Source organism: Lagopus muta, chromosome 9 (genome assembly GCF_023343835.1).
Source record: "Lagopus muta isolate bLagMut1 chromosome 9, bLagMut1 primary, whole genome shotgun sequence".
In the NCBI taxonomy this organism is placed as follows: domain Eukaryota; kingdom Metazoa; phylum Chordata; class Aves; order Galliformes; family Phasianidae; genus Lagopus; species Lagopus muta.
Genome location: NC_064441.1, coordinates 8,282,174 through 8,305,170, shown reverse-complemented (window position 1 = coordinate 8,305,170; position 22,997 = coordinate 8,282,174). Strand labels below are relative to the sequence as shown.

The 22,997-nt window shown below is 43.2% G+C and overlaps 2 protein-coding genes across 6 annotated transcripts; one reads left to right on the top strand and one right to left on the bottom strand.

Moving 5' to 3' along the window:
• The first annotated feature begins 1,728 nt into the window (after window positions 1-1,728).
• LOC125697518 (cytochrome P450 2J2-like) lies at window positions 1,729-7,267 on the top strand. Its single transcript, XM_048954805.1, has 9 exons — window positions 1,729-2,079; window positions 2,810-2,972; window positions 3,104-3,253; window positions 4,803-4,963; window positions 5,130-5,303; window positions 5,534-5,675; window positions 6,201-6,388; window positions 6,721-6,862; window positions 7,089-7,267. Exons 1-9 carry the CDS (start codon window positions 1,909-1,911, stop codon window positions 7,265-7,267), a joined length of 1,470 nt encoding a protein of 489 aa, XP_048810762.1. The 5' UTR covers window positions 1,729-1,908.
• Window positions 7,268-8,120: 853 nt separating this feature from the next.
• CAPN10 (calpain 10) lies at window positions 8,121-22,979 on the bottom strand. 5 transcript variants are annotated; one of them, XM_048954297.1, is made up of 14 exons: window positions 20,164-20,284; window positions 19,867-20,072; window positions 17,977-18,108; window positions 17,540-17,736; window positions 16,706-16,923; window positions 16,040-16,181; window positions 15,433-15,599; window positions 14,594-14,877; window positions 13,932-14,134; window positions 12,197-12,249; window positions 11,994-12,079; window positions 11,528-11,727; window positions 10,950-10,995; window positions 8,121-9,223 (listed from the first exon to the last, which is right to left on the bottom strand). In XM_048954297.1, exons 2-14 carry the CDS (start codon window positions 20,008-20,010, stop codon window positions 9,194-9,196), a joined length of 1,902 nt encoding a protein of 633 aa, XP_048810254.1. In that variant the 5' UTR covers window positions 20,011-20,072; window positions 20,164-20,284; the 3' UTR covers window positions 8,121-9,193. The 5 variants fall into 5 exon arrangements, with proteins under 5 accessions (XP_048810254.1, XP_048810253.1, XP_048810252.1 ...); XM_048954296.1 differs by having other exon boundaries at window positions 8,124-9,223; window positions 11,994-12,249; window positions 20,155-20,279; XM_048954295.1 differs by lacking the exon at window positions 20,164-20,284 and adding an exon at window positions 20,362-22,979 and having other exon boundaries at window positions 8,125-9,223; window positions 11,994-12,249.
• Between the last annotated feature and the right edge of the window lie 18 nt (window positions 22,980-22,997).

The following is a 22,997-nucleotide window of genomic DNA, read 5'->3' as shown; positions in this document are numbered from 1 at the left end:
TTCAATTTGTTTCATTTTATGAGGTTTGAACAGGATATTTGCAAGACAACTGTTCCAAATAATTGTAATCTTTCTGTATTTTTTGTCCACATTGGGGCTTCTCGTTTGGTAGGTTTCTACACTGAAGGTTCTTCAGAATTTCTGCAGCTACTGCTGACCACACACTGCGCTCAGTGACACACAGAAGAAAGGTGGGAGAAAAAACATTCAGCACAAAGCATGTCCTAAGATAAAAATAAAAACAAAAACAAATAATAGCACATCATTGGGCCTTTCCTTTCAGTCACTCCTAATTGAGCTCACAGAATCACAGAACGGCCAGGGTTGGAAGGGAGCTCAAGGATCATGAATCTCCAACCCCCTGCTGCATGCAGGGCCCCCAACCTCCACATTTCACACCCCTGCATAAAAATCCATCTGCCTGCTGGTTTCTCTGGGTGTTGCCACGCTGTTGAAAAATAGATTCTACCTTTCTCAATCCTGAGCAATCCAAAACCCTTCAGTGTTTCAGCCCATGTTCCTTTCTGAATGAGAGCGGCATCAAGTGTATTTATGTTCTTCCCAGTCCCAAAAGCTAAATGTGCAACAGCTGAGCATTTCTCAGCTACCATGGTAGAACTCAGAGTTCTTCTCAGGAAGAAACAGAATGTTAATACCCCTTTCAGCTTTCTCTTATCTGAAACATTCTGTTCTGACCGTGACCATTAGCATTCCAAGTCCAATATTTAGGCTACTAAATACTTCAAAAATGCTGAAGCAAATACTCAAACACTAGGAAATGCCAAAATGAACACCGTCTGCACAACAGGGATTGCTTCTTAGTGATGCCTTACTGCGAGCAGTACTAGATGTACTGTGGCTGAACCTAAGGCATTCAGCATCTCTTCCATCCCATTAAATAAATCAACGTGCATCAGAGGACCAAGAAGGCAATAACACAACGGTGGGACCAAGCAGGTAGAGGAGGACGTCACAGGGAGGACTTTGGAAAGAGGTCATTCTGGGGGCAATCCATTTGCATTGCTCCATGTCTCCATTCTGTGTGAGCAGCACCTCCCTGCACAAGCCCTGCACACGCTGCTGGGCCAGGCAATCCCTGCACGGCCCAGAGCCTCACACTGCTTTCCAACACACACTAAATCCACCTTTGCAACCCGCAACTCAACATCTAAGCCCTGGTATTATAACGCTTGTAATAATTATATAACTATTATTCTATATAATTATTATAACAATTAACAACACCGTCCCAACAGAAATAGACAAGATGGGAGATGCTTTTCAGCTGTGGAGATTCTGGGCACTTTTAAGGCAATCTACTTCAGAGAAAGTCAGTGAATAGCAACTAAGAAAAGAAAGGCAGTTAAGACTTCAGTTTAGCCTTCTGTTGCTTGAATTCAATTGTTTTTCTGCTCAGAGACTGTATCCTGTTGTGCACACATTTCCACTTCTATAAAAGAAACCGCATAAAAATTGCAGTGTTTCAGAAAGGTAATAAGTAACACATTCTCAGCATTTGACTACAAGAAACTTCAGGAGGTGTTACCGTTATGCAAGACATTTGGTATTCTTGGATAACTGCTCAACAATGACTGCAAAGCCCAATATCAACACACACAAAAAAAGAAACAAAATTCTAGTTGTGTCAAAAAATTGTGACAGATCACAATTACAGATCATAAAAGAGAGTAGGTGTGGCTTGGCTAGCGAGGGATCACATATTTCCAAGTTTTCTGAAGACTTCAGCCTAGGCAAACTGTAGATCGAGAGGGAGGGACAGACAGATGGTCAAAGGAGGCATAGGTTCCTTAGAGAGAGCTGGATTTCAGTAGAAGCACTCGTTCATCTGCACAGCACCAGATTTGCAGAGGAAGCCACACACAAGAGCAGCGAGCAGAGATTTCCATCATGTTGGGGATCGCTGAGCTGTTTGTAGCCCTGGGAGCCTCCCTCCTGACCTTGCAGTTCCTGAAGCTGCAGTGGATGCGCAGCCAGCTCCCTCCAGGACCAGTTCCTCTCCCCATCATTGGGAACTTGTGGCTGCTGGACTTCAAACTTCGCCGAGAAACTCTCGCTAAGGTATTTCGTTCTGTCTTATCTCTTGCACGTGGTTCAGTGGGGAAATAGTGGTGGCAGGTGGGCAGCTGGACTGAACCATCTTGGAGATCTTTTCCAACGATTCTGTGATCTGCGGCTGAAAAGCTGTCTGAATCTATTTTAACTTACATTTAAATACCACTAAGCATCATGTTTCATTACAGGATTTGTTTTCTGTCTTTGCACTGGTAACTCTCACCTTATAAACCATCTTTAGCTGAATTTCCTTTGGCTGACACTAATGTTGCTGGAACACCTGCAGGCCACGATGGTCCAATCTCCATTAGCAGATCAAACATACACTCTAAATGGACCCTTCTTTTCATATTTGTATAACCAAAAGTCAGCAAGGCTAAAATGAAGCGGGGAAAGAACGAATTCTTGTTCTGCTCATAGCACAAGATCTTAATAAGCCAATTAAAACTCAAGATTTGCATCAGATTAAGGAAAAATACAAGCATTATCTGAGGAAAGACAATAGAAGCAAATATGAACAATAGTGGGAAAGCAACAGGAAAGAATGCAAAAGCATTTATCTTCTTTTTTTTGAAGTTGGAGGAAAAAAGGATCATTGTCAATTTTCATTCATGAAAGAAAACAGAAAATCTTTGGCATTTTGCACGTGTTCATTTGCTCTGTGATTCTTAAAACGAATACTTCTGTGAACACATTGTGTTTCCTACTCACTGATGCACTGTTATTAACTCTTCAGTTAACCAACATCTATGGCAACATCTACACAGTGTGGATGGGACAGACACCCATGGTGGTGCTGAATGGGTACAAAGCAGTAAAAGATGGCATCATCACCCATTCAGAGGAGACTTCTGGAAGACCTCTCACGCCGTTCTACAGAGACATGATGGGCGAAAAAGGTGTTACAATACCGAAATACGTGTATCTTTTTTTGCTAGTGCTATATAACCCTATCCAAACCCAATTTTGCCTCCTGCAGGGAAAGGATTTCCCTGCCCAGCACCGAAATAAATGCTCCTGTGTTCTTTAGGCATTTTTCTGACAAGCGGGCACACCTGGAAGCAACAGAGACGCTTTGGGATGACCATCATACGGAGCCTAGGATTTGGGAAGAACAACCTGGAGCATCGAATTCAAACAGAGGCCTCCCATCTCCTGGGAATCTTTGCAAACACGGAAGGTAAATTCCATAGAAAAATAAGACTCGGAGCGCTTTCTGAAATACAGCGGATTAGGGGAACTGAAGTTTCACAACACGTTTTTTCACAAGCTGTAAAGATATTTTTCCTATTAGTGGGACTTCTACTGGCTTTTTAATTGCATTCTTGAAAAAAATGTTTTGTCTGCACAGCTCACAATATGAAGCTTTTTTTTTTAATAAGGATAGTAGAAAATGTTTATTATCAACATCGTCTCAGGGACAGCTGGTAACAATTTTTACATTCAAGGAGGATAGAAAACCTGCATGTTTTCCTCCATAAGGAACAGAATTTGTGACCTGCTGGGCAGCAAACCTCTACCATTTGGCAGAGAAAAAAGCCCAGCACAAAAAGCACATTGTTCTGTTGTCCAACAAAATTCCTTTGTAGGATATAACGAAATAACGATGTAACGAAATAGAAACTGGTAAAATTTTAAGAATATGCCAAAACAAAGCACCCAAATATAAATATTCTGCACAGCCAAATCCCTCACCCACATCATGTTTCATAGCGACATGAAAGCACAGAGAGGTTTCCCAAGGTCTGTCACCAACTCATTTAACCTTAGATATAGCAAAAGGGCCATACTGACTTCTGAGAGCAACGTTTCTAAGGCCAGTGGATACAAAAGATAGGAGCACACCAGCTGGTACGAGGCCTTGGTACAGCCCAAATCTTTACTTCCATGCAATTCTACCCCATATTAAACCCAGCCGTTGCATTTACTGCTTCAAAGAAGCAGAAAGAGTGTTGGACTGAAGTCAGAAATGCATAGGGGACCATTTTCCTTCAGCCAGTTTGAAGGTTGTCCTCACCTTCAGCACGTGTACTCGATTATCTTTCTAGATTTCACCTTTCTGTGGACTTCAACCCTTTTTAACAAGAGCTGTGTTCCATCCTGTAAAATAAGGAACGTGGGCTGGTGGGCACGGTGGTGATGGGTCGATGGTTGGCCCAGATGATCTTAATGGTCTTTTCCAACCTTCGAGATTCTGTGATAAGAATTACAAAAGTTTTGCCTTCACAGCCTGTGGAGAAATAAATACATACATATATTATATATAGCCAGCTGTTATGCTGCACTTGAAAACAAACCAGGGAGTAGACATTTCAACGTGACTAAGATATTAAGACTTCAAAATCTTTCCTTTCTGGTTTGTTACCTTCACCCCCACCCCCCCGAGTTAAAATATCTGCCTGCAGATTTGAAGGCGTGTAATCCAGCCACAACACCCAGATCACAACTCAGAGAGGTGGGGGAAGAGAGACCTAGCATCCATCTTCTCAAAGACAAACATTACCCTATTTTTCAATAATTTAAAGCAAATTGGAAATAAAGATTCCCTGCAATGACAGAGATTCGCATTACACTGGAGCTCACTTGCAGAAGATCAGACTCCTTTCAGACTAAGTTTCCCACACTCTGAACTACTATTATTTTTGCTTTTAAAAGAAATGTTCCTCTTCCTTAATTTTGCTCACTGCCACCTGTCCAGAAATACTCACCAGTAGCTCCTGTACCTGCAGGCAAGCCTTTCGACCCCCGCACTTCCATCGTCCAAGCCATCGCCAATATCATCTGTGCTGTCGTTTTTGGCCATCGCTTCTCCAGCGAGGATGAATCTTTCAGCAAGCTTATCAAAGCTATTTATTTTGTGATCTACTTTCAAGCTACCATCTGGGGCAGGGTAAGAACCTGTATATTTCATCAGAATTGCCCATGTTCCAACTCGTGTACTGCCTCTCATCCTAACTGAAACGACTCTTGCAGTGCTTTTACAGTTATCAGGAAATCGGAATTGGGCTCTCCACTGAAAAATGCTCCTATTTCTTCTTATTCATTTACAATCACAGATGTACGATGCTTTCCCATGGCTTATGCACCGCTTCCCAGGACCGCATCAGAAAGTGTTTGCATACAATGACTTCATGCACAGTTTAGTTATGAATGAGGTCCAGATGCATGAGAGAGAGAAGGCAGGTGACCCACAGGATCTCATTGACTTCTACCTAACCCAAATAGCAAAAGTAAGTATCTATTTATCACCACAGCCCCTCCTTGGCCTCAGTGTCCACTACAAACACTTGCACTTCAAGTGACAATAATAGAATTTCAATACACATGCTTTGTTTGACACTTAAGAGTTGTGCACTGATGGATTGCTCACCATTATCACAAGGTTACCCCCACTGCTACCTGAGCAATTGTACGTATGAAACAATCCACTTCACAGCCTTTGTGTGAATGTATCCTACAGACCAAAGACGACCCCACCTCTACGTTCAATAAAGACAATATGGTTCAGACCGTGGTTGATCTCTTGCTGGGAGGGACCGAAACAACAAGCACCACCCTCCTCTGGGCACTGCTCTATATGGTACAATACCCAGAAATACAAGGTGAGTAAAAGCCCTAGCAGAGAGCTGCACTCACCATTACGTCGCAGTGAACGCCGTTACAACGTAAGTAGTCGCTCCATCACGTGCAACAGATCCAAATAAATGTTAACAATGAATACAAGAGGCAGATCTCAGTAATTGAGATCTAAAAATGAAAGCTTAACAACCAAAACAAAAACCTTGTGCCTTCTCCACCAGCTCATTAAGATCATTTTAATTAGTAAAAAGCACTGCCACCCCCTTCCAGTGAGATAAAACAACCAATACCTTGCTCAGGTCACGACTACGCATGCAGCCAGAACTTTTACAACCTTCAGAACAGGAAAACTTTAAGAACACAGAACCACATCACCCCCACAGAGATCATCCTGTGCTTTGGGAATATGCATTTTCTCAACCAGCTCAAACCAACACAGATGCTACAACACATCCCAAGGCATTTCAGAGTAGCACAGTCTCTTTTCTCCCTGTACCTTGGGGCTGGAAACAGGGAAAAAAGGTTAAAACATTGTTATTGCACTGCAGAGAGAGTTCAAAGGGAGATGGAGGCTGTTCTGGAACCTTCCCACATCATCAGCTATGAAGACCGCAAAAGACTGCCCTACACAAACGCTGTGATTCATGAGACTTTGCGGTACAGCAACATCACTTCTGTGGGGGTCCCTCGACTGTGTGTGAGGAATACAACTTTGCTGGGCTTCCACATTAAAAAGGTATGGAGTATGCACGTCTCCAAGCTTTGGATAGTTAATGTTGACTATGTCGAGCACATCAGCTCCTACAGTTCCTGGCTTGGCACAGAGAATACATGACAGCACGTCACAGACATGAAACAAAGCTGAGTGCTCCAAATGAGAGCCTACACGTAACACCTTATGACAAAAAAGAGGACAGAAGGGTTGATAATGCCTAGATGCATGCAGGAGAAGGGCAAGCTGAGTCCAAGCACCTGGCTGCACACACAGGATAGCACAGTTATCTACTAGAGAGACGAGCCAGAGAAGAATCAACACGTAGGAAATATCACCTCTGTTTCTTCTTGCAGGGCACACTTGTGCTGCCAAATCTGCACTCTGTGGTGTACGACAGTGACCACTGGGCGACCCCTTGGAAGTTCAACCCAAACCATTTCCTCGATTTGGATGGCAACTTTGTGCACAAAGAGGCATTCTTACCCTTCTCAGCAGGTAATGCCCAAACATTTCAGCACCTCTCTTCATTTTGTCTTGCAGCACAACAACAAACATTCTAGAAACATTCTAGAACATCAAGAAACGTTTTGATAAAAATATATTTGGCCCAAAGATTTAAAGTCGCACATTTTCCTGTAAAGCCCACAGATTTGGTCTTGTTCTATTTGTTTTTCGTAGAATTTAGCTTCACACTTCTAATTTCTTTCCTTTTTCCCTGCAGGGCACCGCGTGTGTTTGGGGGAACAGATGGCACGAGTTGAACTGTTCATCTTTTTCACTAATCTGCTTCGGGCATTCACATTTCAGCTCCCTGAAGGAGTAAAGGAAATCAACCCAGAGTACATTTTGGGTGCAATACTGCAGCCACATCCCTATGAAATCTGTGCTGTTCCACGTTAATCTGCAACATACCACGAAGCAGAGGGACCCCCCAATAACTGCAGAACAAATATCACTATCCTATCTGCATTCAAATTCACATAGCTCAGTGTAGAGAATTAACGTAGAAGTATTTCCATTCAGGAAGGCTGACCTCACACAGATGAGCTTTCTGAAACTAGAAAATTGCATTTATCAGATATTTTCGCTGTAGGTACAAACAATTATTCAAAGTGCTACCAGAAACATATTTACACACACAGTAACAATTAATCAGATGTAGCATTTCACAGAAGTGATCTGTAAGGAGAGCTGCCTGCACGTGCACTCAGTGACGTACCACGTGTGAAATGGCACAACTGGTCCAACACAGCAAGGATGCCTGCAAACACCATTTGCTTCAGCAGTTACTCCTCTCTGTTCACAGGTGTTTCCTTGCTTCCTCCTGCAGAAGGTTCCAGGGCACACAACCCCTGTTTTGACTCCTCTTCCTTTCCCGCTCCCTGGAAACACTTCATGTAGCTGTCAGCTTCACATATGCATCAATGCTGCTCTTACAGTCACATTCCATCTGGAAATACCCACACCTAATTCTATCCCACTTCCTATATCTGATCTCTATTTTATCACTGCTCTCAGATGCAGGTGTTACCAAGAACTTTCCTTCTGCTTAATATCACCATTACAGCACCCAATAATTTGCTCTTCGAAGAAAATAACAGCCTTTCAAGAAAAGATACCAGTATTTGTCAAAGCCAACACAGTAGAGATCTGTTACCTACAGCCTTCTCTTGTTGTCCCACACTTCCACAACAGACGTGGAAAGTTTGGACCACTTAAAATTCAACTGTGATCATCCTAAATGCTCAGTTTTCCAAGTTCAACAGGGACAAACATAAGTTATGCTGGGATGTCATCAAAAGCAAAAGTGGAAAGTCACTTATTTCACAGAAACAAAACTAAAGGAAAACTTCATTCTCCTCTCTAACATTTCCAATGACCACCACCCACTTGGTGAGAACCCCAGGGCTTTAACATGCTGTAAGGTTTGCTACTGCAGAACAAATGAAGACTTGACATCCGCAGATACTTTCTACCTTTTTAATAAAAGACATTGAAAACTCTTAAACATTACTCCAATTTTATTGAGGAAAATATAACATCTAAAAAAATCCTCCTTGATTTACAAATACTTTCTAACAGAAATCAAGAAGAAAAAAAAAATCTCTCAACCTTCAGATTTCTTGCAGTGAGGGCAGGGGGTACCTGGCACAAAACGCATTCTCACAGATTTATGAAAGCACTCTGACATGGCAGTTCATAGAAGTTTTCAAGTCTTATCTCCACCTTCTGTGGGATTCATCAAAGGAAAACTCACAACAAAAATCTCTTTTCACCCTACCACTCGCACGGTGCAGCCAAGGGCCCACAGAAAAGTGCTCTGCAGTATGACTGGCAGTGTAGGATATAAGCTTGGACTTGCTCTATTCCAGTTTATTCTGATGGTTCTTGAGGTATGTCCTACGTGAGAAAAAGATTCCAGTTTACTTCTGCTGTGTTCACCCTTTGGTGTCCTGATTGAGTTTTTTTCCCCACAATATTATTCCAGTATGCACTTGAATTTCCTGGTTTTCTTCTAAAAATGCACCTCAAATGAAAACATGCACATATTCTTCACCTGTATTTGTGAGGAACTGAGGTACATGATGAAGATCCATTGTACAGTGCTGGTTCTAAAACACGTGGGAAGAACATATGCTTACAGTGCACACCATAAAGGAGGTATTTGTACAGAAAAGTTGCTGCAGACCTGACAGTTGTTACCAGTGGAAAAACAACTGGGCTATAAATTTCTTCTCTTTACCCTGTTCCAAACCAAAACCAGCAAGAACTGAGTGTTCCTCAGCTTTCCCATGAGTCTCAAAATGTCAGCACGAGGGTTCCAGATCACATTTTCATCACAGTTGTAAATGAAACCTACAAGAAAATGATCAAGGCAGAAAAAAAAAGTTCTTAAATGAAAAAGGAAAGTCGTAAGGAACTGAAGTAAAACAGAAAACACAGATTTAAAACCAGGACTAAGAGCTGGTTCTGACTGTGAACCATCTTAATAAACTAAGAACTTGTAAATCCCGTAATGTCAGTAATCAGAAATCACACAAACACAAGAAATACACCAACATTCAGCTCTGTTCTGACGCACCACAGGAATCAGCAGCCCAAGTTCTCAGTAAGGCAGACTGCCCACATCCTACAGAGGTGACAGCTCTGAAAAAACCACGGGATTTAAAATCCAGGCTTTAGAAAAAGCTCTTGGAGGATCTTGGATTCGGACATTTCACTTCTACCACTGCTGAGGAAACTACAGCTGCCACTTATATCCCATTTTTTAACGTCTTGAAGCCCTGAAGAATCTACACTCTTAGCTCCCTTGGTGCTGGGAGCACTCTTTGCCTAAGTCCCTCCATTTTCAAGGAATACCCAAAAAACACATCTTGAAATACATCCCCTCTGTAACAGTGGCCTCGCAATCTTGTTTACCCAAAACAACAGTAATGAAGAACTTCAGCACATACTTCACCTCCTAGATATTAACTTAGCAATTGCCAAGAGGAAAGTACATGCTGACCTTTACTGCAGTGAAGCACAAAAATCCATACTGTTTGTGTGGTTTTGAGGACAAAATGTAACCACTGGTCAGCATGACCTAATTCAAGAGAACTAGCAAGCCAGGAGTTTTTCCTAAGACTTCTTTTTAATCAAAGCTTCACAGAGAAATAGAATGAGTATCTAGATGGTTGTGATCTCAAGAAATAAGCAGAGTATTGTCCAGAGCACGCTCTGATCCACCAAACACATCAGATAAATTGAAGAGTTGGTTAAAAAAAAACACACTCAAAGTTCTTCTCTCACTCAGTTAAAACTCTGTACGCAGTAGGAACTCAGCACTTGCATCCACTCCTTCAAGAATAATATATACGTACCTAATTAAGCAAAATACAGTCATCAAAATGTTAAATATGTGGTATTAGTTCTTAATAGAGAAGTCTGCATGCCAAGAAGGGACATGCAGGCTGTGAGGAAACCAATAAGGAATTAAACTCCTGTGGTGCAAGGTAATCTCTGGGCTGCCCCTTGTCCTTCTTGCTGTATTTTCTCTAGTTTTTCCAATAATATGCTACCATTAGAATTTCTGAATTGGGCATCCAAGGTATTAGTATTAGTATCAAAGCCAACAAGGTGGAGGAAGATGATGATATTTAATTAAATTGAGTAGATCTATGGTAACACAAAGAAACAAATTACATGAAAATGCATTACAAGTGATTACACTTGTGAAAGCAAATGCAAAGGTCAAATCCAACCAGTTACTCCTCACTGACAGCCCTGTTTCTCACAGACACCGTGGCACAGGTGCACACTGGGGAAGGCCTTCAAGGAGTAAATAATAGCTTTATAAAACAGTCATACATAAACTTCCACATATCTGAGCAGAAAGCAGAGATAAAGCTGCTAACTACTGCTACTCTGCTAGAGAAACAAAGAGAAGAGTAACTGCTTGATTTGATTCTCAGTTTGCAGCAAGTAAATGAGAACATTCAAAGTCCAGTCCACTGATGTGTGGCTCTCAAATATTATCTAATACATAAACTTTGATTATGCCTGTGTCCCCATTAGGACAAATTAAAATTGGATCACCTACTTCTTGCAGTACTTGTCCAAGCGTCTCTCTGCTGTGAATGCGTTTCCTGTTGAAAACCAAAAGTACATTTACACTTCTGCACAAAGCACAGGGGGGGTTTGTAACCATCAACTGTTACACCAGGCATGGCTCCACATCCTTATCCACTGGCATCTTTACCACAATCTTATCAAATCTACAAACTTTGAGTCAGACCTGCTATCACTCAGCAAGATGTAAGAACTCGCTGCAGCTTCTCACCCACAAACAAATGTTGTTTGTTAGAAAGCTTACTAAGCTTTCAGCATAAATCCAAGCAGCTGCAGATAGGTGACAAGGAGTCACGTCAGCACATATTCTCTGAACCTAGACATCTGTTGTTCAGCAACTGATACAAGAAGATTAACAACCACACTGCCACCTCAGTCGTTCTTACAACATGGCCAGAGATGGTAAGCAGTGCTTGCTACAAAGACAAAAGGAAAAGGGAAGATTCCTCTACCAGAAGTGACAGTACCTACAGTTACAGTTTCTGAACATTCTGCAATACGCATACTAAAAATTACTGCAGACCCAAACAGAAAGCAGTGAATTTTTACCTGTCTATTTTGGTTGCTATGATCACTGTAAAACTGCCTTCTGTGTTGGGCAGGTACGTAGATGGGATAATTACATAACTTCCAGCAGGAAGCCTGCACAGTCTGCTAACTTCCTGTGAATAGCAGTGAGGTACACAGCTCACCAGTGGCTCCAAGTGCAGAAAAGAGGAAGTGTTTGGCTTCCAACTGCTGTTAGGTACCTACAAAGACAAAAAAAGAATGATCTTCAAACACAGGTGTACCTGATGCAGCACAGTAAGATGTGTTCTGCATGTATTCTGCTCCAAATGCTCCCTCTTATGCACAGAACTATAGAGGAAACATTCTCTGAGAATAAAGCCAGCTGAGTGCTGTAGAACAAAAATGAAAGAGCACACTTCATCTGTTTCACACACCAATTTTTCATCTGTGTCACTGACTCTCCAAGTTCACTCTCCTAAGCCTGCACCTGGCAAACAAGTCTCACCTGGAAGATATGAAAACCTATTGGACGACACTTGCTGTCTTGGCAGTGCTGACGGAGGGTGATTTTCACACTGCTTTTTCCTGGTCCTGCAGGAATGGAAAGGGGAAAGCAGGGATTGATATGGAAGGAGGGGAAGTTCCTGCTGCCTCCAGCACTTTGCCCATTTTTCCAGCATCCTTCCAGCTGCAGCGTTTCCCATTCACCTACTGGGAGTTCTTCAGTGAGAGCAGCATCTGGGGGTGGTGGTTTTATCTCACTGTCAAACACAAGAAAGAAAACAAAACGCAACAGAACATGTATGATTTCACAAAACTAGAAAACCAGCTCACAGAAACAAATCAGTATTGCGTAAACTCACAGGAACAGAGTCCAAAGCATGCACTGCGTTGTCTGCTTGTAATCTACCACATCTTCAGTCAGAACCTACCATTCACCTGCTGACCTGGTCACTGCAGCATTAATACCTATTTCAATCTAGCCCAGCATCACTTGGCATTTATTATCATCACCAGCCCCACAGCATCCAAAGCAATATTTCAGCATAAGGACAGATGGCATAGTTGAAGTTATCCCCAGTCCTCCATTCACTTAAGAACACAACAGCTGTTCTGATATTCTATGATTGTCATTTCAACTCACATCTAATGCCTCTTTCAGACTTAGCAGCAGTAGATGAGAGGACAACATTTGTCCTGCAGTGCTCTGCAGGTGCTGTTCATTCAGAAAAATACATTGCCAACACAAGCCCATGTCTTACTCCCAAAAATTAGCCTCACTGTTTTGCAGGCCTTTATTCAGCCTAACCCTTGATGACATTTTGTCTCCAAATTCTACAGAGTAAATGATCTGACTTCACAGCGTGACTCGCCAGCTTCTGTCCAAGAGCATAGGAGCTGTTAGTGCACAGAGTATCAAAAACAACATGAATAGCTTTTAAACACCTTGTCAGTGGTACATTCTGCCTCCATGCTTATCAGGCACGAGCAATTAGACATGCCCATATTTTTTCAGGTTTACTGGAAGAAGATACAACTTTGCTGACACCACACGACTCAATCGTCATGCCTCCACATGCATTTATTTTAGGTGTGTGGGCACCAAGGCAGACTTGCTCGTGAATAACTGACTTTAAAGTGTTGAGATATCTGCTACAGCTAAGGGAAAAGTATGTAAGTGATCTAAAGCTAGTGAACTGATGTTGCTGATGTCTCACATTGGATCAGCAAGCACCGTTATACAGAAAAAAATGCTTTTTCAAGTTCATTACAAAAGACTTAATTTCTATCACAAGCTATGAGGGAAGATCAAATAGGACACAACATGGAATCATGATTACAAGTATTTTTGCAGACTCCACAGTGCTGTCTGGGTTGAATGCCTTGACTCAAGACACAACCCTTCATTCAACCAAGCAAGTCAGCACTGATGTCAGTGCTGTTTTTCACACCTGGCCTCGCAAAGATGAGCTACAAGTACGATGTCACCTGAGTCCACTGCAGACTCTACACTTGCATTTGGAACTGTATTGCTCACTCTGAAAGGTGCTGTACACCTGGCAATCTGTCAGTATGTGTGCCAACATCTTTTCCAGTATACATGAGAACATACAGCTCTTTTCCATCATCCACTGTGGTAAGAGAACTTCTGTGGAACACCTGCATTTTTCCCAACATTAACAAAGATCAGGACACTGCTCATCTCATTACTTCTGATGTGTGATACTTTAAACAATTAGTCATAACACATAAGAGCTGCTTCATCCAAAAAACAAGGAGATGGAAGAATGTTTTTTCATCCAAAAAACAAAGAAAACTATACTATAATTTGGTATCGTGCACAACTGTTCAGAAACACTTTGAACATTTTCATACTGTGCAAACATATCTCCATGCATCTCTTCGTACCCACAAGAAGTTTTCTCCTTCTTTTTGAACATACCTGAGAGAGATTCTTCCTGTAGAAAATACACGTAGCAAGAAATGCCCTACAGCATCTTTCAGGAAAGTGCTGGGAACAACAAGATAGTACCCAGGAGAAAGGTCGCAGCACACATGCACTTCTCTGTCATAGGAATGGCAGACGGTACCTACAACTGGAGGAGCAGAGAGGGTCTTTGGAAGGTTAAATCGTTTCTTCTCCACCTAGAACAGATGCATAACGGTGCACGGTGGTTTAGGAAAAATGAGCAGCTTGTAATAAAAGCAATCAAATACTGTTTAGACACACCTGCATTTACAGAATGAAACAAGGAAGAGAGCATCAGCAGGCGAGCTGATTATCAAAGAGGAACAGAAAGCATTAATATTCAGAAGTAAAATTTGGAATAGCCATTAAGTGATCAGCCTGAAACGTCATTCACTACTTTGGAATAATCCCCAGTGTGCCACTGTATGGCACTCACAGAGTAGAATCAAGTGCTGGTTCATACCTAGGCTGTACAGACTGTAACTTTGTGACATTTCAGGACATGAATCAGAGGTGGAAAACGTTTAATCAGTGGAATTATATCACTGTTGTAAGAAATGAATTATTTTAGTCAGACGTTTCAATAGTGCCGTAAGACTTCTACTTGCAAGAGAAATATGTGGCTTCCAAATTACCTTCCAGACATGCAGTCCCACAGCCTGATATTTCTTCTCCTGAATGCCTTCAGTCAAAGACAGATTTTCATCTACTAAGCGAGTCAGATTTTTAATTCTTCCAGCCCAGTCAGCGCCGTATTTTCTGTGTTTCTGCAGCAGAGCAATGCACACCTCGCTCTTCTCACAGACTCTCAGCCAGAATTTAGGGTTGGTGGGGAAGCTGCTGTTGTTTCGGCAGCCACCTGCAGTCTGGCCTCTCACCCAGGATCCAAAAAGATTCCGAGAGTGATACAGCACTTTCTCTAACAAAGAAAGAAAAACACGGTGCAAACTTCAGACACCAGAGGTCATTTATTTTATCCAATATATGGCAGAGATTTCCCAGCCCCAAAAAACATGGTGTGGTAGCCTTGATGCTTTCTCTCCGCAGACGCTTACGAACCAGGTTTTGAGAAAAATGGAAATGAATGTCATGAGTGGTAATGGCAGACTGACATGACTTCTACAAGTAACAAAAAACTGCTTTCAGGAATCTGATGTTTGTATCTTACTAAGAAAAAAAGAACCTCAAAGCTCTGCAGAACAACAGCCATCTAGAGAATGCTCATCTCTCAACAAACTAGTAGGTATCTAGAGTTCAGAAGAGTATCAGAGCCTCCTCTAAAGATCTTCAGTTTCCTCTCACTCACCCCTCTATCCTTCCGAGAAGCAGAGACAGAAAAAGCCTACAGTATAGAAGAGAGGGAAAGACTGATACAGAGAAATTACAGTCTACTTGCAGCTATTTGCCATTCAAATCACTCCTTCCCATTGATTTAATATTATCCATACAAGAAAGATGTTTTTTCGTACCACACCTGTATAGAGGCTCTGCAGTTGTCCTTCCTCATTCACTGGAAAGCCCACAGTAATCTCATCAAATTCTCTGAAAAATTCCTCTTCATCAACCCAGAATTCTCCCTCTTGGATCTGTGAGAGGAGTTCAGAGGCAACCATCGGATCCAGCTGGCTCCATCCTTCACCACTACACATAAGACAAGAGTCAAAACACGGCTCTTCACACAATAAAAATTCCATAACAATCTTTTGTTCTTTGTAGCAGATTTGCACAGCAGGACAACAGAAGGAGGTTTCTTCATTTTAGTGTCAAAGACTTGCCAAGAATGCTTCCTGGATACACTGCTGGGCAGTGAGATGCATCATCAAAGTGCAAGTCATAACACTTCCAAGTGCACAAACAAACAGCAGTCTGAATATTCTAACACTTGTCAAGATAAGCTCCTAGGGCCTGTCCTTTCCTCCTAACTACGTGCAAGCTATTTTGCCATCTGAATTATTAACGATAATTCTGCACTTCCTTTAAAACATCTCTCTTTGTACCTACTTGGCATCAATTCTAGTTTCTCCTATTCGTGTTAACCTGCATAAATAGAAAAAGCAGACAAGCAGAACAAACCTACTCACCCCTCACACCAGGGACCTCTCCAGCACCGCCTTCCCCAGGGATTTCGTATTCGTAGGAGGATGATTTCCTTGCCTGACACTTCAGAAAGATTCAACATGTCTGTCACTATAAAAGCATGAAATTCTCCTAGCTCACTTGCACCTGGATAGGAGAGATAATAACAACAACCTAGAATTAGAATGCATATACAAGAATCCAGACCATCATTTCACAAAGACAGACTTTAAATCATTCCGTGAGAGAGCAAAACAAGGGAACTGTTTATTGGATCAGTATTAAATCAGCATTAAAAAAAATGTGCAATCACATAGAAATAACATAAATAAAAACTTTAAAGCATACTAACTCCCTGTTCATCTCAAGTATCTACAAACCCTCAGTGATTCTTTCTAACTACTTTGGGGGTTGGCTTTGGGTGATTTTTCTGTTATTTGCTCTGAGAATGAACCCTCCAGCTTCCCACACATCTAACATCAAAAGCACCTCCCAAAAAGCCCCTCCATCCTGAACCTACCAGCATCTTTAAATCCTTCTTTACCCAAGGTTACACAAAATCACACCACGCAGCTCACACAACACAGCAGTCAGCAGTATGCAATGGTTGGCTGCCTCGTGCTCAGAGCAACACCCAATCACCATTTGTTTTAAATGAACTCTACTGTTACCTTGTCTGGAATTGAGGACTGAGCAGCTTATCACACACTGCTCTTTCAAAACCATTAATCTCCTAAACACTTCTTTCTTCAAAACCATGCCAGACTTCTCTTTCCCTGTGTTTCTTGCAGGGTCTTTCAAGGCCCATCTTTCAGCAATGCCTCCGGTCAGATCCACCAAAGCATCTGCCACCTGTCCTGCCCACAGCTGCTCGTAAGATCCATGCACTCTATGGGAAAACACACACAGAAAATGTTCCTACAAACAGCAGAACAAAGGAAACAAAGCTCCTGTGTCCTTCCTATCCTGCCCATCCCCTGGTAAGCAAGAGAAAATCAGCAATTTACTTTTCAGAACAAATAATCTAAAGAACAACTAACCAACCCATCAAACAATCTGATAGGTTACAATTCATTCCTTCCTATATAGAAACTGCTTCTACCTTGATGTTTGTACCTTATTTGCACATCAGCTTTCACAGTGTTATAACTGCTTACTGCATATTAACGTTTGTTCCTCTTCCTCCTCTAGGAAGAGGATTAAAATGATTTGATTTCGTTCACTCTGCACAAGGTGTGAAGAAACCACACTTAAAGGCTTTTTCTGCCCTCTGCTGGCAGTCACACCATCCTCTCTCCAGGTTCTTTGGTATGTTTTGACATCAGAATGTTTTCCTACATTTCCCCACATATAGGAAAAACTGGCAACCATTATCCTTTGCATCGATTTACATAGAGATCTATGCCCACAATTATGACTATGCCAAGTCAGACGTTGAAGCAAGCAAAAGGGAAGACAGAATATTCCACCTCCCTTCATTTCCCTCAGTAACAGGGCTCACATACTTTGCATAGGCTTTTTCCAATAGTGGAAGCCAAAACAAATCTTCTGTTTGACACTGGGAGAAACAGAGTTTCCCACCAAGGCAAGGCAAACGATCATCAATGGTTACTTCCACCCAGTGTCCAAACTGCCAGACGTGGCAGGTGAAACGGCCTTGATACAACTCATCTGCCCAGCTGGGCTGCCCTGGAGGGAACACCTGGAGGACAAAAAGCTCCAATCAAGACAAGTCATGAATGGTTATTGTTTCAATAGAGAAAACTAGTTTAAATTAGGCTGAATATCAACCCCTTGTAATAAATGCAAAAAGAAAGACACAGTGCAGTAAAACTAAGCGTAACAGAAGTGACATTCACATAGGGGCTTGGGATTAAAACAAAGCAATATACATATGTAAATCAGGAAAAAAATCCTGGAATACGAAACAAGTTCTCTATACCTTATTCAGCAGGTATTTACTCTTCTGCAAAGCTACACAGGCACAAAGGAACCAACAGTCTCCCAGGATTCCTTGCTTCACCTGCACATCCTGTGGATTGTTTGAAAATAACCGAGGAGTAGAGCAAATGTCCTGCAATTAAAAGAAGGGAAACTGAAGTTGAACCTTGCACAACAGACTAAGGAAGTCTATGATTTGGAGAACTGCAGGGCACAGAGGCCTCTCTCAAAACAACGGAGCTTTTCACTTTTACATTTCTTCTCAGCCCAACCAGGCAATAACAACAACCATCTCGTAGCTTTTTACAGGTAGTTTATGTGAGGAAAAACTTGTTCCCATCTAGATTTTATGGCACAAATACCATCACTGAGTGCAACCTCATCAGAAGCACCAATAAGTGAAAGACAACTGAATTCACCAGTTCCTTGCAAGATATTCGACCAACTGGGATGGAACAGATGCCATTCACTCCGCACTGCACACTCCAATTTCCAAGCATCTCCAAACTTGTACAATAGGAAAACCTTTTCTAGGGCAAATAAATACGGATTGCTTGCTAGTGGAAGAGATTACTACAAATGCAGGGTCTTGAACGAATCAATCTGAGCTGAAAGTGAGATTTTAAACTGGTTCTTCTCTCACCTGCCAGCACTGGGAATCAACTGATCAGCCCTCAGTAGGAATCCAAAACAAAGCTGCTCACAGGGCTCTGCAAAATCTTTTCTTCGTTAATTGTATCTGATAACAAAAGCTCCATCTCTGTTCTACAACCAGCCCGGATGCAGGGCAGCAAATTCATTTCATTACGTTTTTATAGCCTTATTCTTTTCCATACTCAGAACCATTTGGATGCTGGATGGGATCCTTAAAGGCATCTGGTCCAACCTCCTGCACTGAACAGGGACACCTACAGCTCCATCAGGTGCTCAGAGCCCCGTTGGAGACACCCTGACCTTGGGCATCTCCAGGGATGGAGCACCACCAGCTCTGTGCAATCTGTGCCACTGCCTCATCACCCTTATCACAAACAACTTTTTTCTTATTCCCAATGTAAACGTCCCCTTTTTTAATTTCAAGCCACTTCCCCTTATCCTATCACAACAGATGCTACCAAAGAGACCGTTCCCCTTCTTTCTTACAGCCTCCCTTCAGGTACTGAAAGGGGATCATAAATATTTTATTTACATTGAAGGTATTATGGAAATGGATCCTACGCTTTTTAGGTTGCACTTGGGTTACTCCAAAGCCCAGTTATTAGTTAAAAGGCAATATGGCAAAAACAGCCTAAAAATAAAAACAATAATAATTAAAATAAAATAACAACAAAAAAAGTTTTCTTTCTTGTTAGCAAAAGCACAATTTTTCCTCAAACAACAGCAAAGGGATCAATACAAACACTACAATCTAGTTGTCTTCAAGACAATTAAACAACATTTTGAAGAAACGAGAATGATGTGGATGTTCAACTTGATATGTGCATAATTTGTATAAGGAAGTGTATTTCACAGAATCATAGAATGGCCTGGGTTGAAAAGGACCACAATGCTCATCCAGTTTCAACCCCCCTGCTATGTGCAGGGCTGCCAACCACCAGACCAGGCTGCCCAGAGCAGCCTCCAGGGATGGGGCATCCACAGCCTCCTTGGGCAACCTGATCCAGTGCCTCACCACCCTCTGTGGGAAAACTTCCTCCTAATATCTGACCTAAACCTCACCTGTCTCAGTTTAAAACCATTCCCCCCTCGTCCTATCACTATCCACCCTTGTAAACAGCCGTTCTCCCTCCTTTTACAACAGAATACTCCAAATTCTACCGGTACCATAAATGCTAAAGTTGCAGCAGGAATCCGGAATCGCAATTACATAAAAGCACAGGCTTTTCTATCTCACCTGAGGTCTCAACCACGATATCTCACCCCTGAACTGGGCGAGCGGTGTGCAGGAATCAAAGAATATGGAGGCGTCGCTGGCAGGGAAGGCAGGGTCTGTGTACAGCTCTCTCCTCGCTGTCAGCTGCTTTGTCTCTCCCAGCATTTTCAACGCAACCCCAGGCGGTTCTGCCGGCTGTTCCCAAGGCTCTGTTTCCGAGCATCACCCTAGAACGCAAACGAGCGTCGTAACCAAGAAACCACGAAGAAACACAAGCGTTAGCGCCCAGGAAGGGAAAGGCTCTCTCACTGTTCCCACCGAGCTCTCCGAGCCACGCCATCGCCGCTTTCTTTCAGCGCCGGCTGCCGCTCCCGGGGCTCCCCGATCTGACGGGCAACAAGAGGCCTCAACTCCCCCACGCAGCCCCCACGGCCGCCCCTCACCCCAGCTCGGCCCACTCCCCCCCCTCCAACCCCAACCCCAACCCCGCCCCCACGGCCCTCCCCGCCCCCTCACCGCAGGGCAGGCCCCGCCGCCATGCCCGGAGCGGCCGTTTCCTGAGCAACGCCGGACACCTCCGCCCTCTCCTCTCAGCCCAGAGGTAACGGATTGAGGCGAGGACCAATGAGAAGGCGGAAAGAGGGCACGTGACGCCGGCTCCTCCAATCCGCAGCCTCCTGCCCCTGAGGGACAGGGTGGTTCCCAGCGCGCCTCGCGGCGCTGAGGGAAGCGCGGCGGTAAGAGGTGCGGGCTGCGCTGCCCTGCTGCCCGTCGCCTCAGGGCACGGGGCAGGCCCTCACTGCTGTCTGTGGTCACGGGCTTTCCGTCCTTGTGTGAGCCGAAAAAGACATGTAAACAGGCTGCTGAGCCAGCGCGGGGATGCGGCGCTGACCAAAAAGCAGCGCTGTGCCAGTCCGCTGGTGACACCAACCTACCTGAGGACACAGGCGGCCGGAGAGCCGCAAAGCACGCTGCTGTGGTTCGTTTCTGTCAGAAATGAGCACAAGTCGTCACTCAGCCCCACGAGCCCGGGGATGGGCTGACCCAGAAACGTTCCTGCTGCAGACACAGGGCTGTAAGAACGTCATCTACAAAGAGCTGTGTCCCTTCGGGCACCAGCACAACGGCAGGCAATAAGGGCCCCTTGTCTGCGGCTCCCAGCTGCAAGGCACGGACACGGACAGGGCTCTGCTGGGGAAAATGGGCCTCTGTTTGAGGAACAGAGAGGATCTCAGCCCTGTGACTTCACCCTTCCTGCTTTCTTTAGCTACAGCAATCACAGAACTGCATAAATGTAGTTAAATTACAGCTCACACCGCTTTCTGTAATGGTGTGAATGCTACCTGCAACGTGGAGCTAGCTAAACATAGGTCTGTATTTATCATGCTGTTGTCTCCATCTCCTAAAAGTTATGTTGGTCTGCGAAACATCTGACGTGCTTCCCTTGCTGTGGCTGCAACATTGGCAGCAGGCAGTCAAATGGATCCATTATACAGCTGGCAATGTGATGCCTTATTGACCAAAGCCCTCTGGGAGAAAAGCAGCCATTTTCTGTGTTGCCTCTTGGCAATCCTGCTGGATTAAACTATTCCTGAAGGCAGAAACACGGGTCTATCTAGATAACAATCTTAGAATGTTGTAAGACAACACGACACTTACCTTTTTGTCAGCCTGCTTCTCAGAGTACTTGATGCAGGTGCTTTATACTTCCCTCAGAAAAGCAGATGCCAATAGGCCGAGTCCAGTTGCTATGGAAATTCAGAGTTAAGAGGGATTTGCATCCAGTGAAACAGCCAGCTCGTTTCCATGCAAAGAAAGGCTATCCTTTGACATGGTATTTTCATGATTTTTTTCCCCCAGTTTTGGAATTGAATCAATTTCTTGTCCACCTCTGCCATTCATTTTCAAGTGCAGGCAGTTCAAGGTCAGGGAGACCACTAAAAAGGATCTGAGTGTATGTGTGGTTTGGAAACTGAGACGCACACAAGCCCTCTAAATTACAGAGAGGAACTCTTCCAGTTCTTTGGTTCCTGATAGCAGGCTTAGGAAGGCACAGGCTTAGTCACTGCAATGCTACTAAGCTGACAGTGGCTGCTGCTGTGTCAGAGCCACGGTGCAGAATGTCCTACTGCTGCTTAAGGGAGATTTTGGAGAGAAGATTTGGGTTTTATACTCAGAGCCTTCTTCCATACCGCACAAGACTGGTAGCACACTGCTCTCTTCGGTACTGGGAAGACAGGCTCAGTCTTTTTCCATAAAGACAGCAGGGCAGAGGAGACAGAGCACAGCTCCAAACTTCCGTGCTGGCTACCACTGCACACGGCAGGACAGCACAAGGTGCCAGAGTTAAAACTAAGCAAGAAGCTGATGCTTCCCTATGCATCATTAGAAGTGCATATACTTAAGATCTAGGACAATCTTCCCAGATCTTCAACAATTCAATGTCTTTTAAATTGGGTCCCAAGAGAAAAACAAATCTTATATCAGAAGGTTGTGGTTTGGTAAATCTCATACTGTGCTTTTAGTACACCAAGTCTGATGTTTTGGTCGTAACAACTTTAAGCTGTCAACAATCTGTAACAAAATGTGTGAAAGCAAATGTCATGTGATAACTACTGAATGTATGACATTCTTTCTGGACAGATCCAAGCAGGGAGATCAGACTGAACACGTGCACTTGATCGAAACTGAACTGCGCAGTAAGTGAGCTTAGTATAGGCAAACAAAGTCCTGTGCTACCCAGAAAGGGCAACGGCCAAGGTCACTTTGTGTGAGACCATGAGAAAACTTTGGTTAAATGAGAACATTTGGGATGTTGTTCTTGGTTAATGGAGTGCACAGCTGGGATCCTGTAATAATCCATAGCAACAAAATTCTATAAGCTTAACAGAGTAATATGTGCTGCTAACAGGAATTATACTTCCATTAACCCATGTGGCAATGAAATGCTAAAAGAAGGTCAGCAATAACCCATTTTATTAAAGCACTTGGCTATGCAGAGTTCTCCCACACCTCATACTGCCAGACCCCACTTCACTCTGCTCAAGGCTGTAAGGTACAGTAATAGTTTTCATTTTTAAAAATAAGGAGAATAGCCCTATCTCCTGGCATCTGATTAAATAGAACTGTTTTGCTGTACTAATTTTACTTTA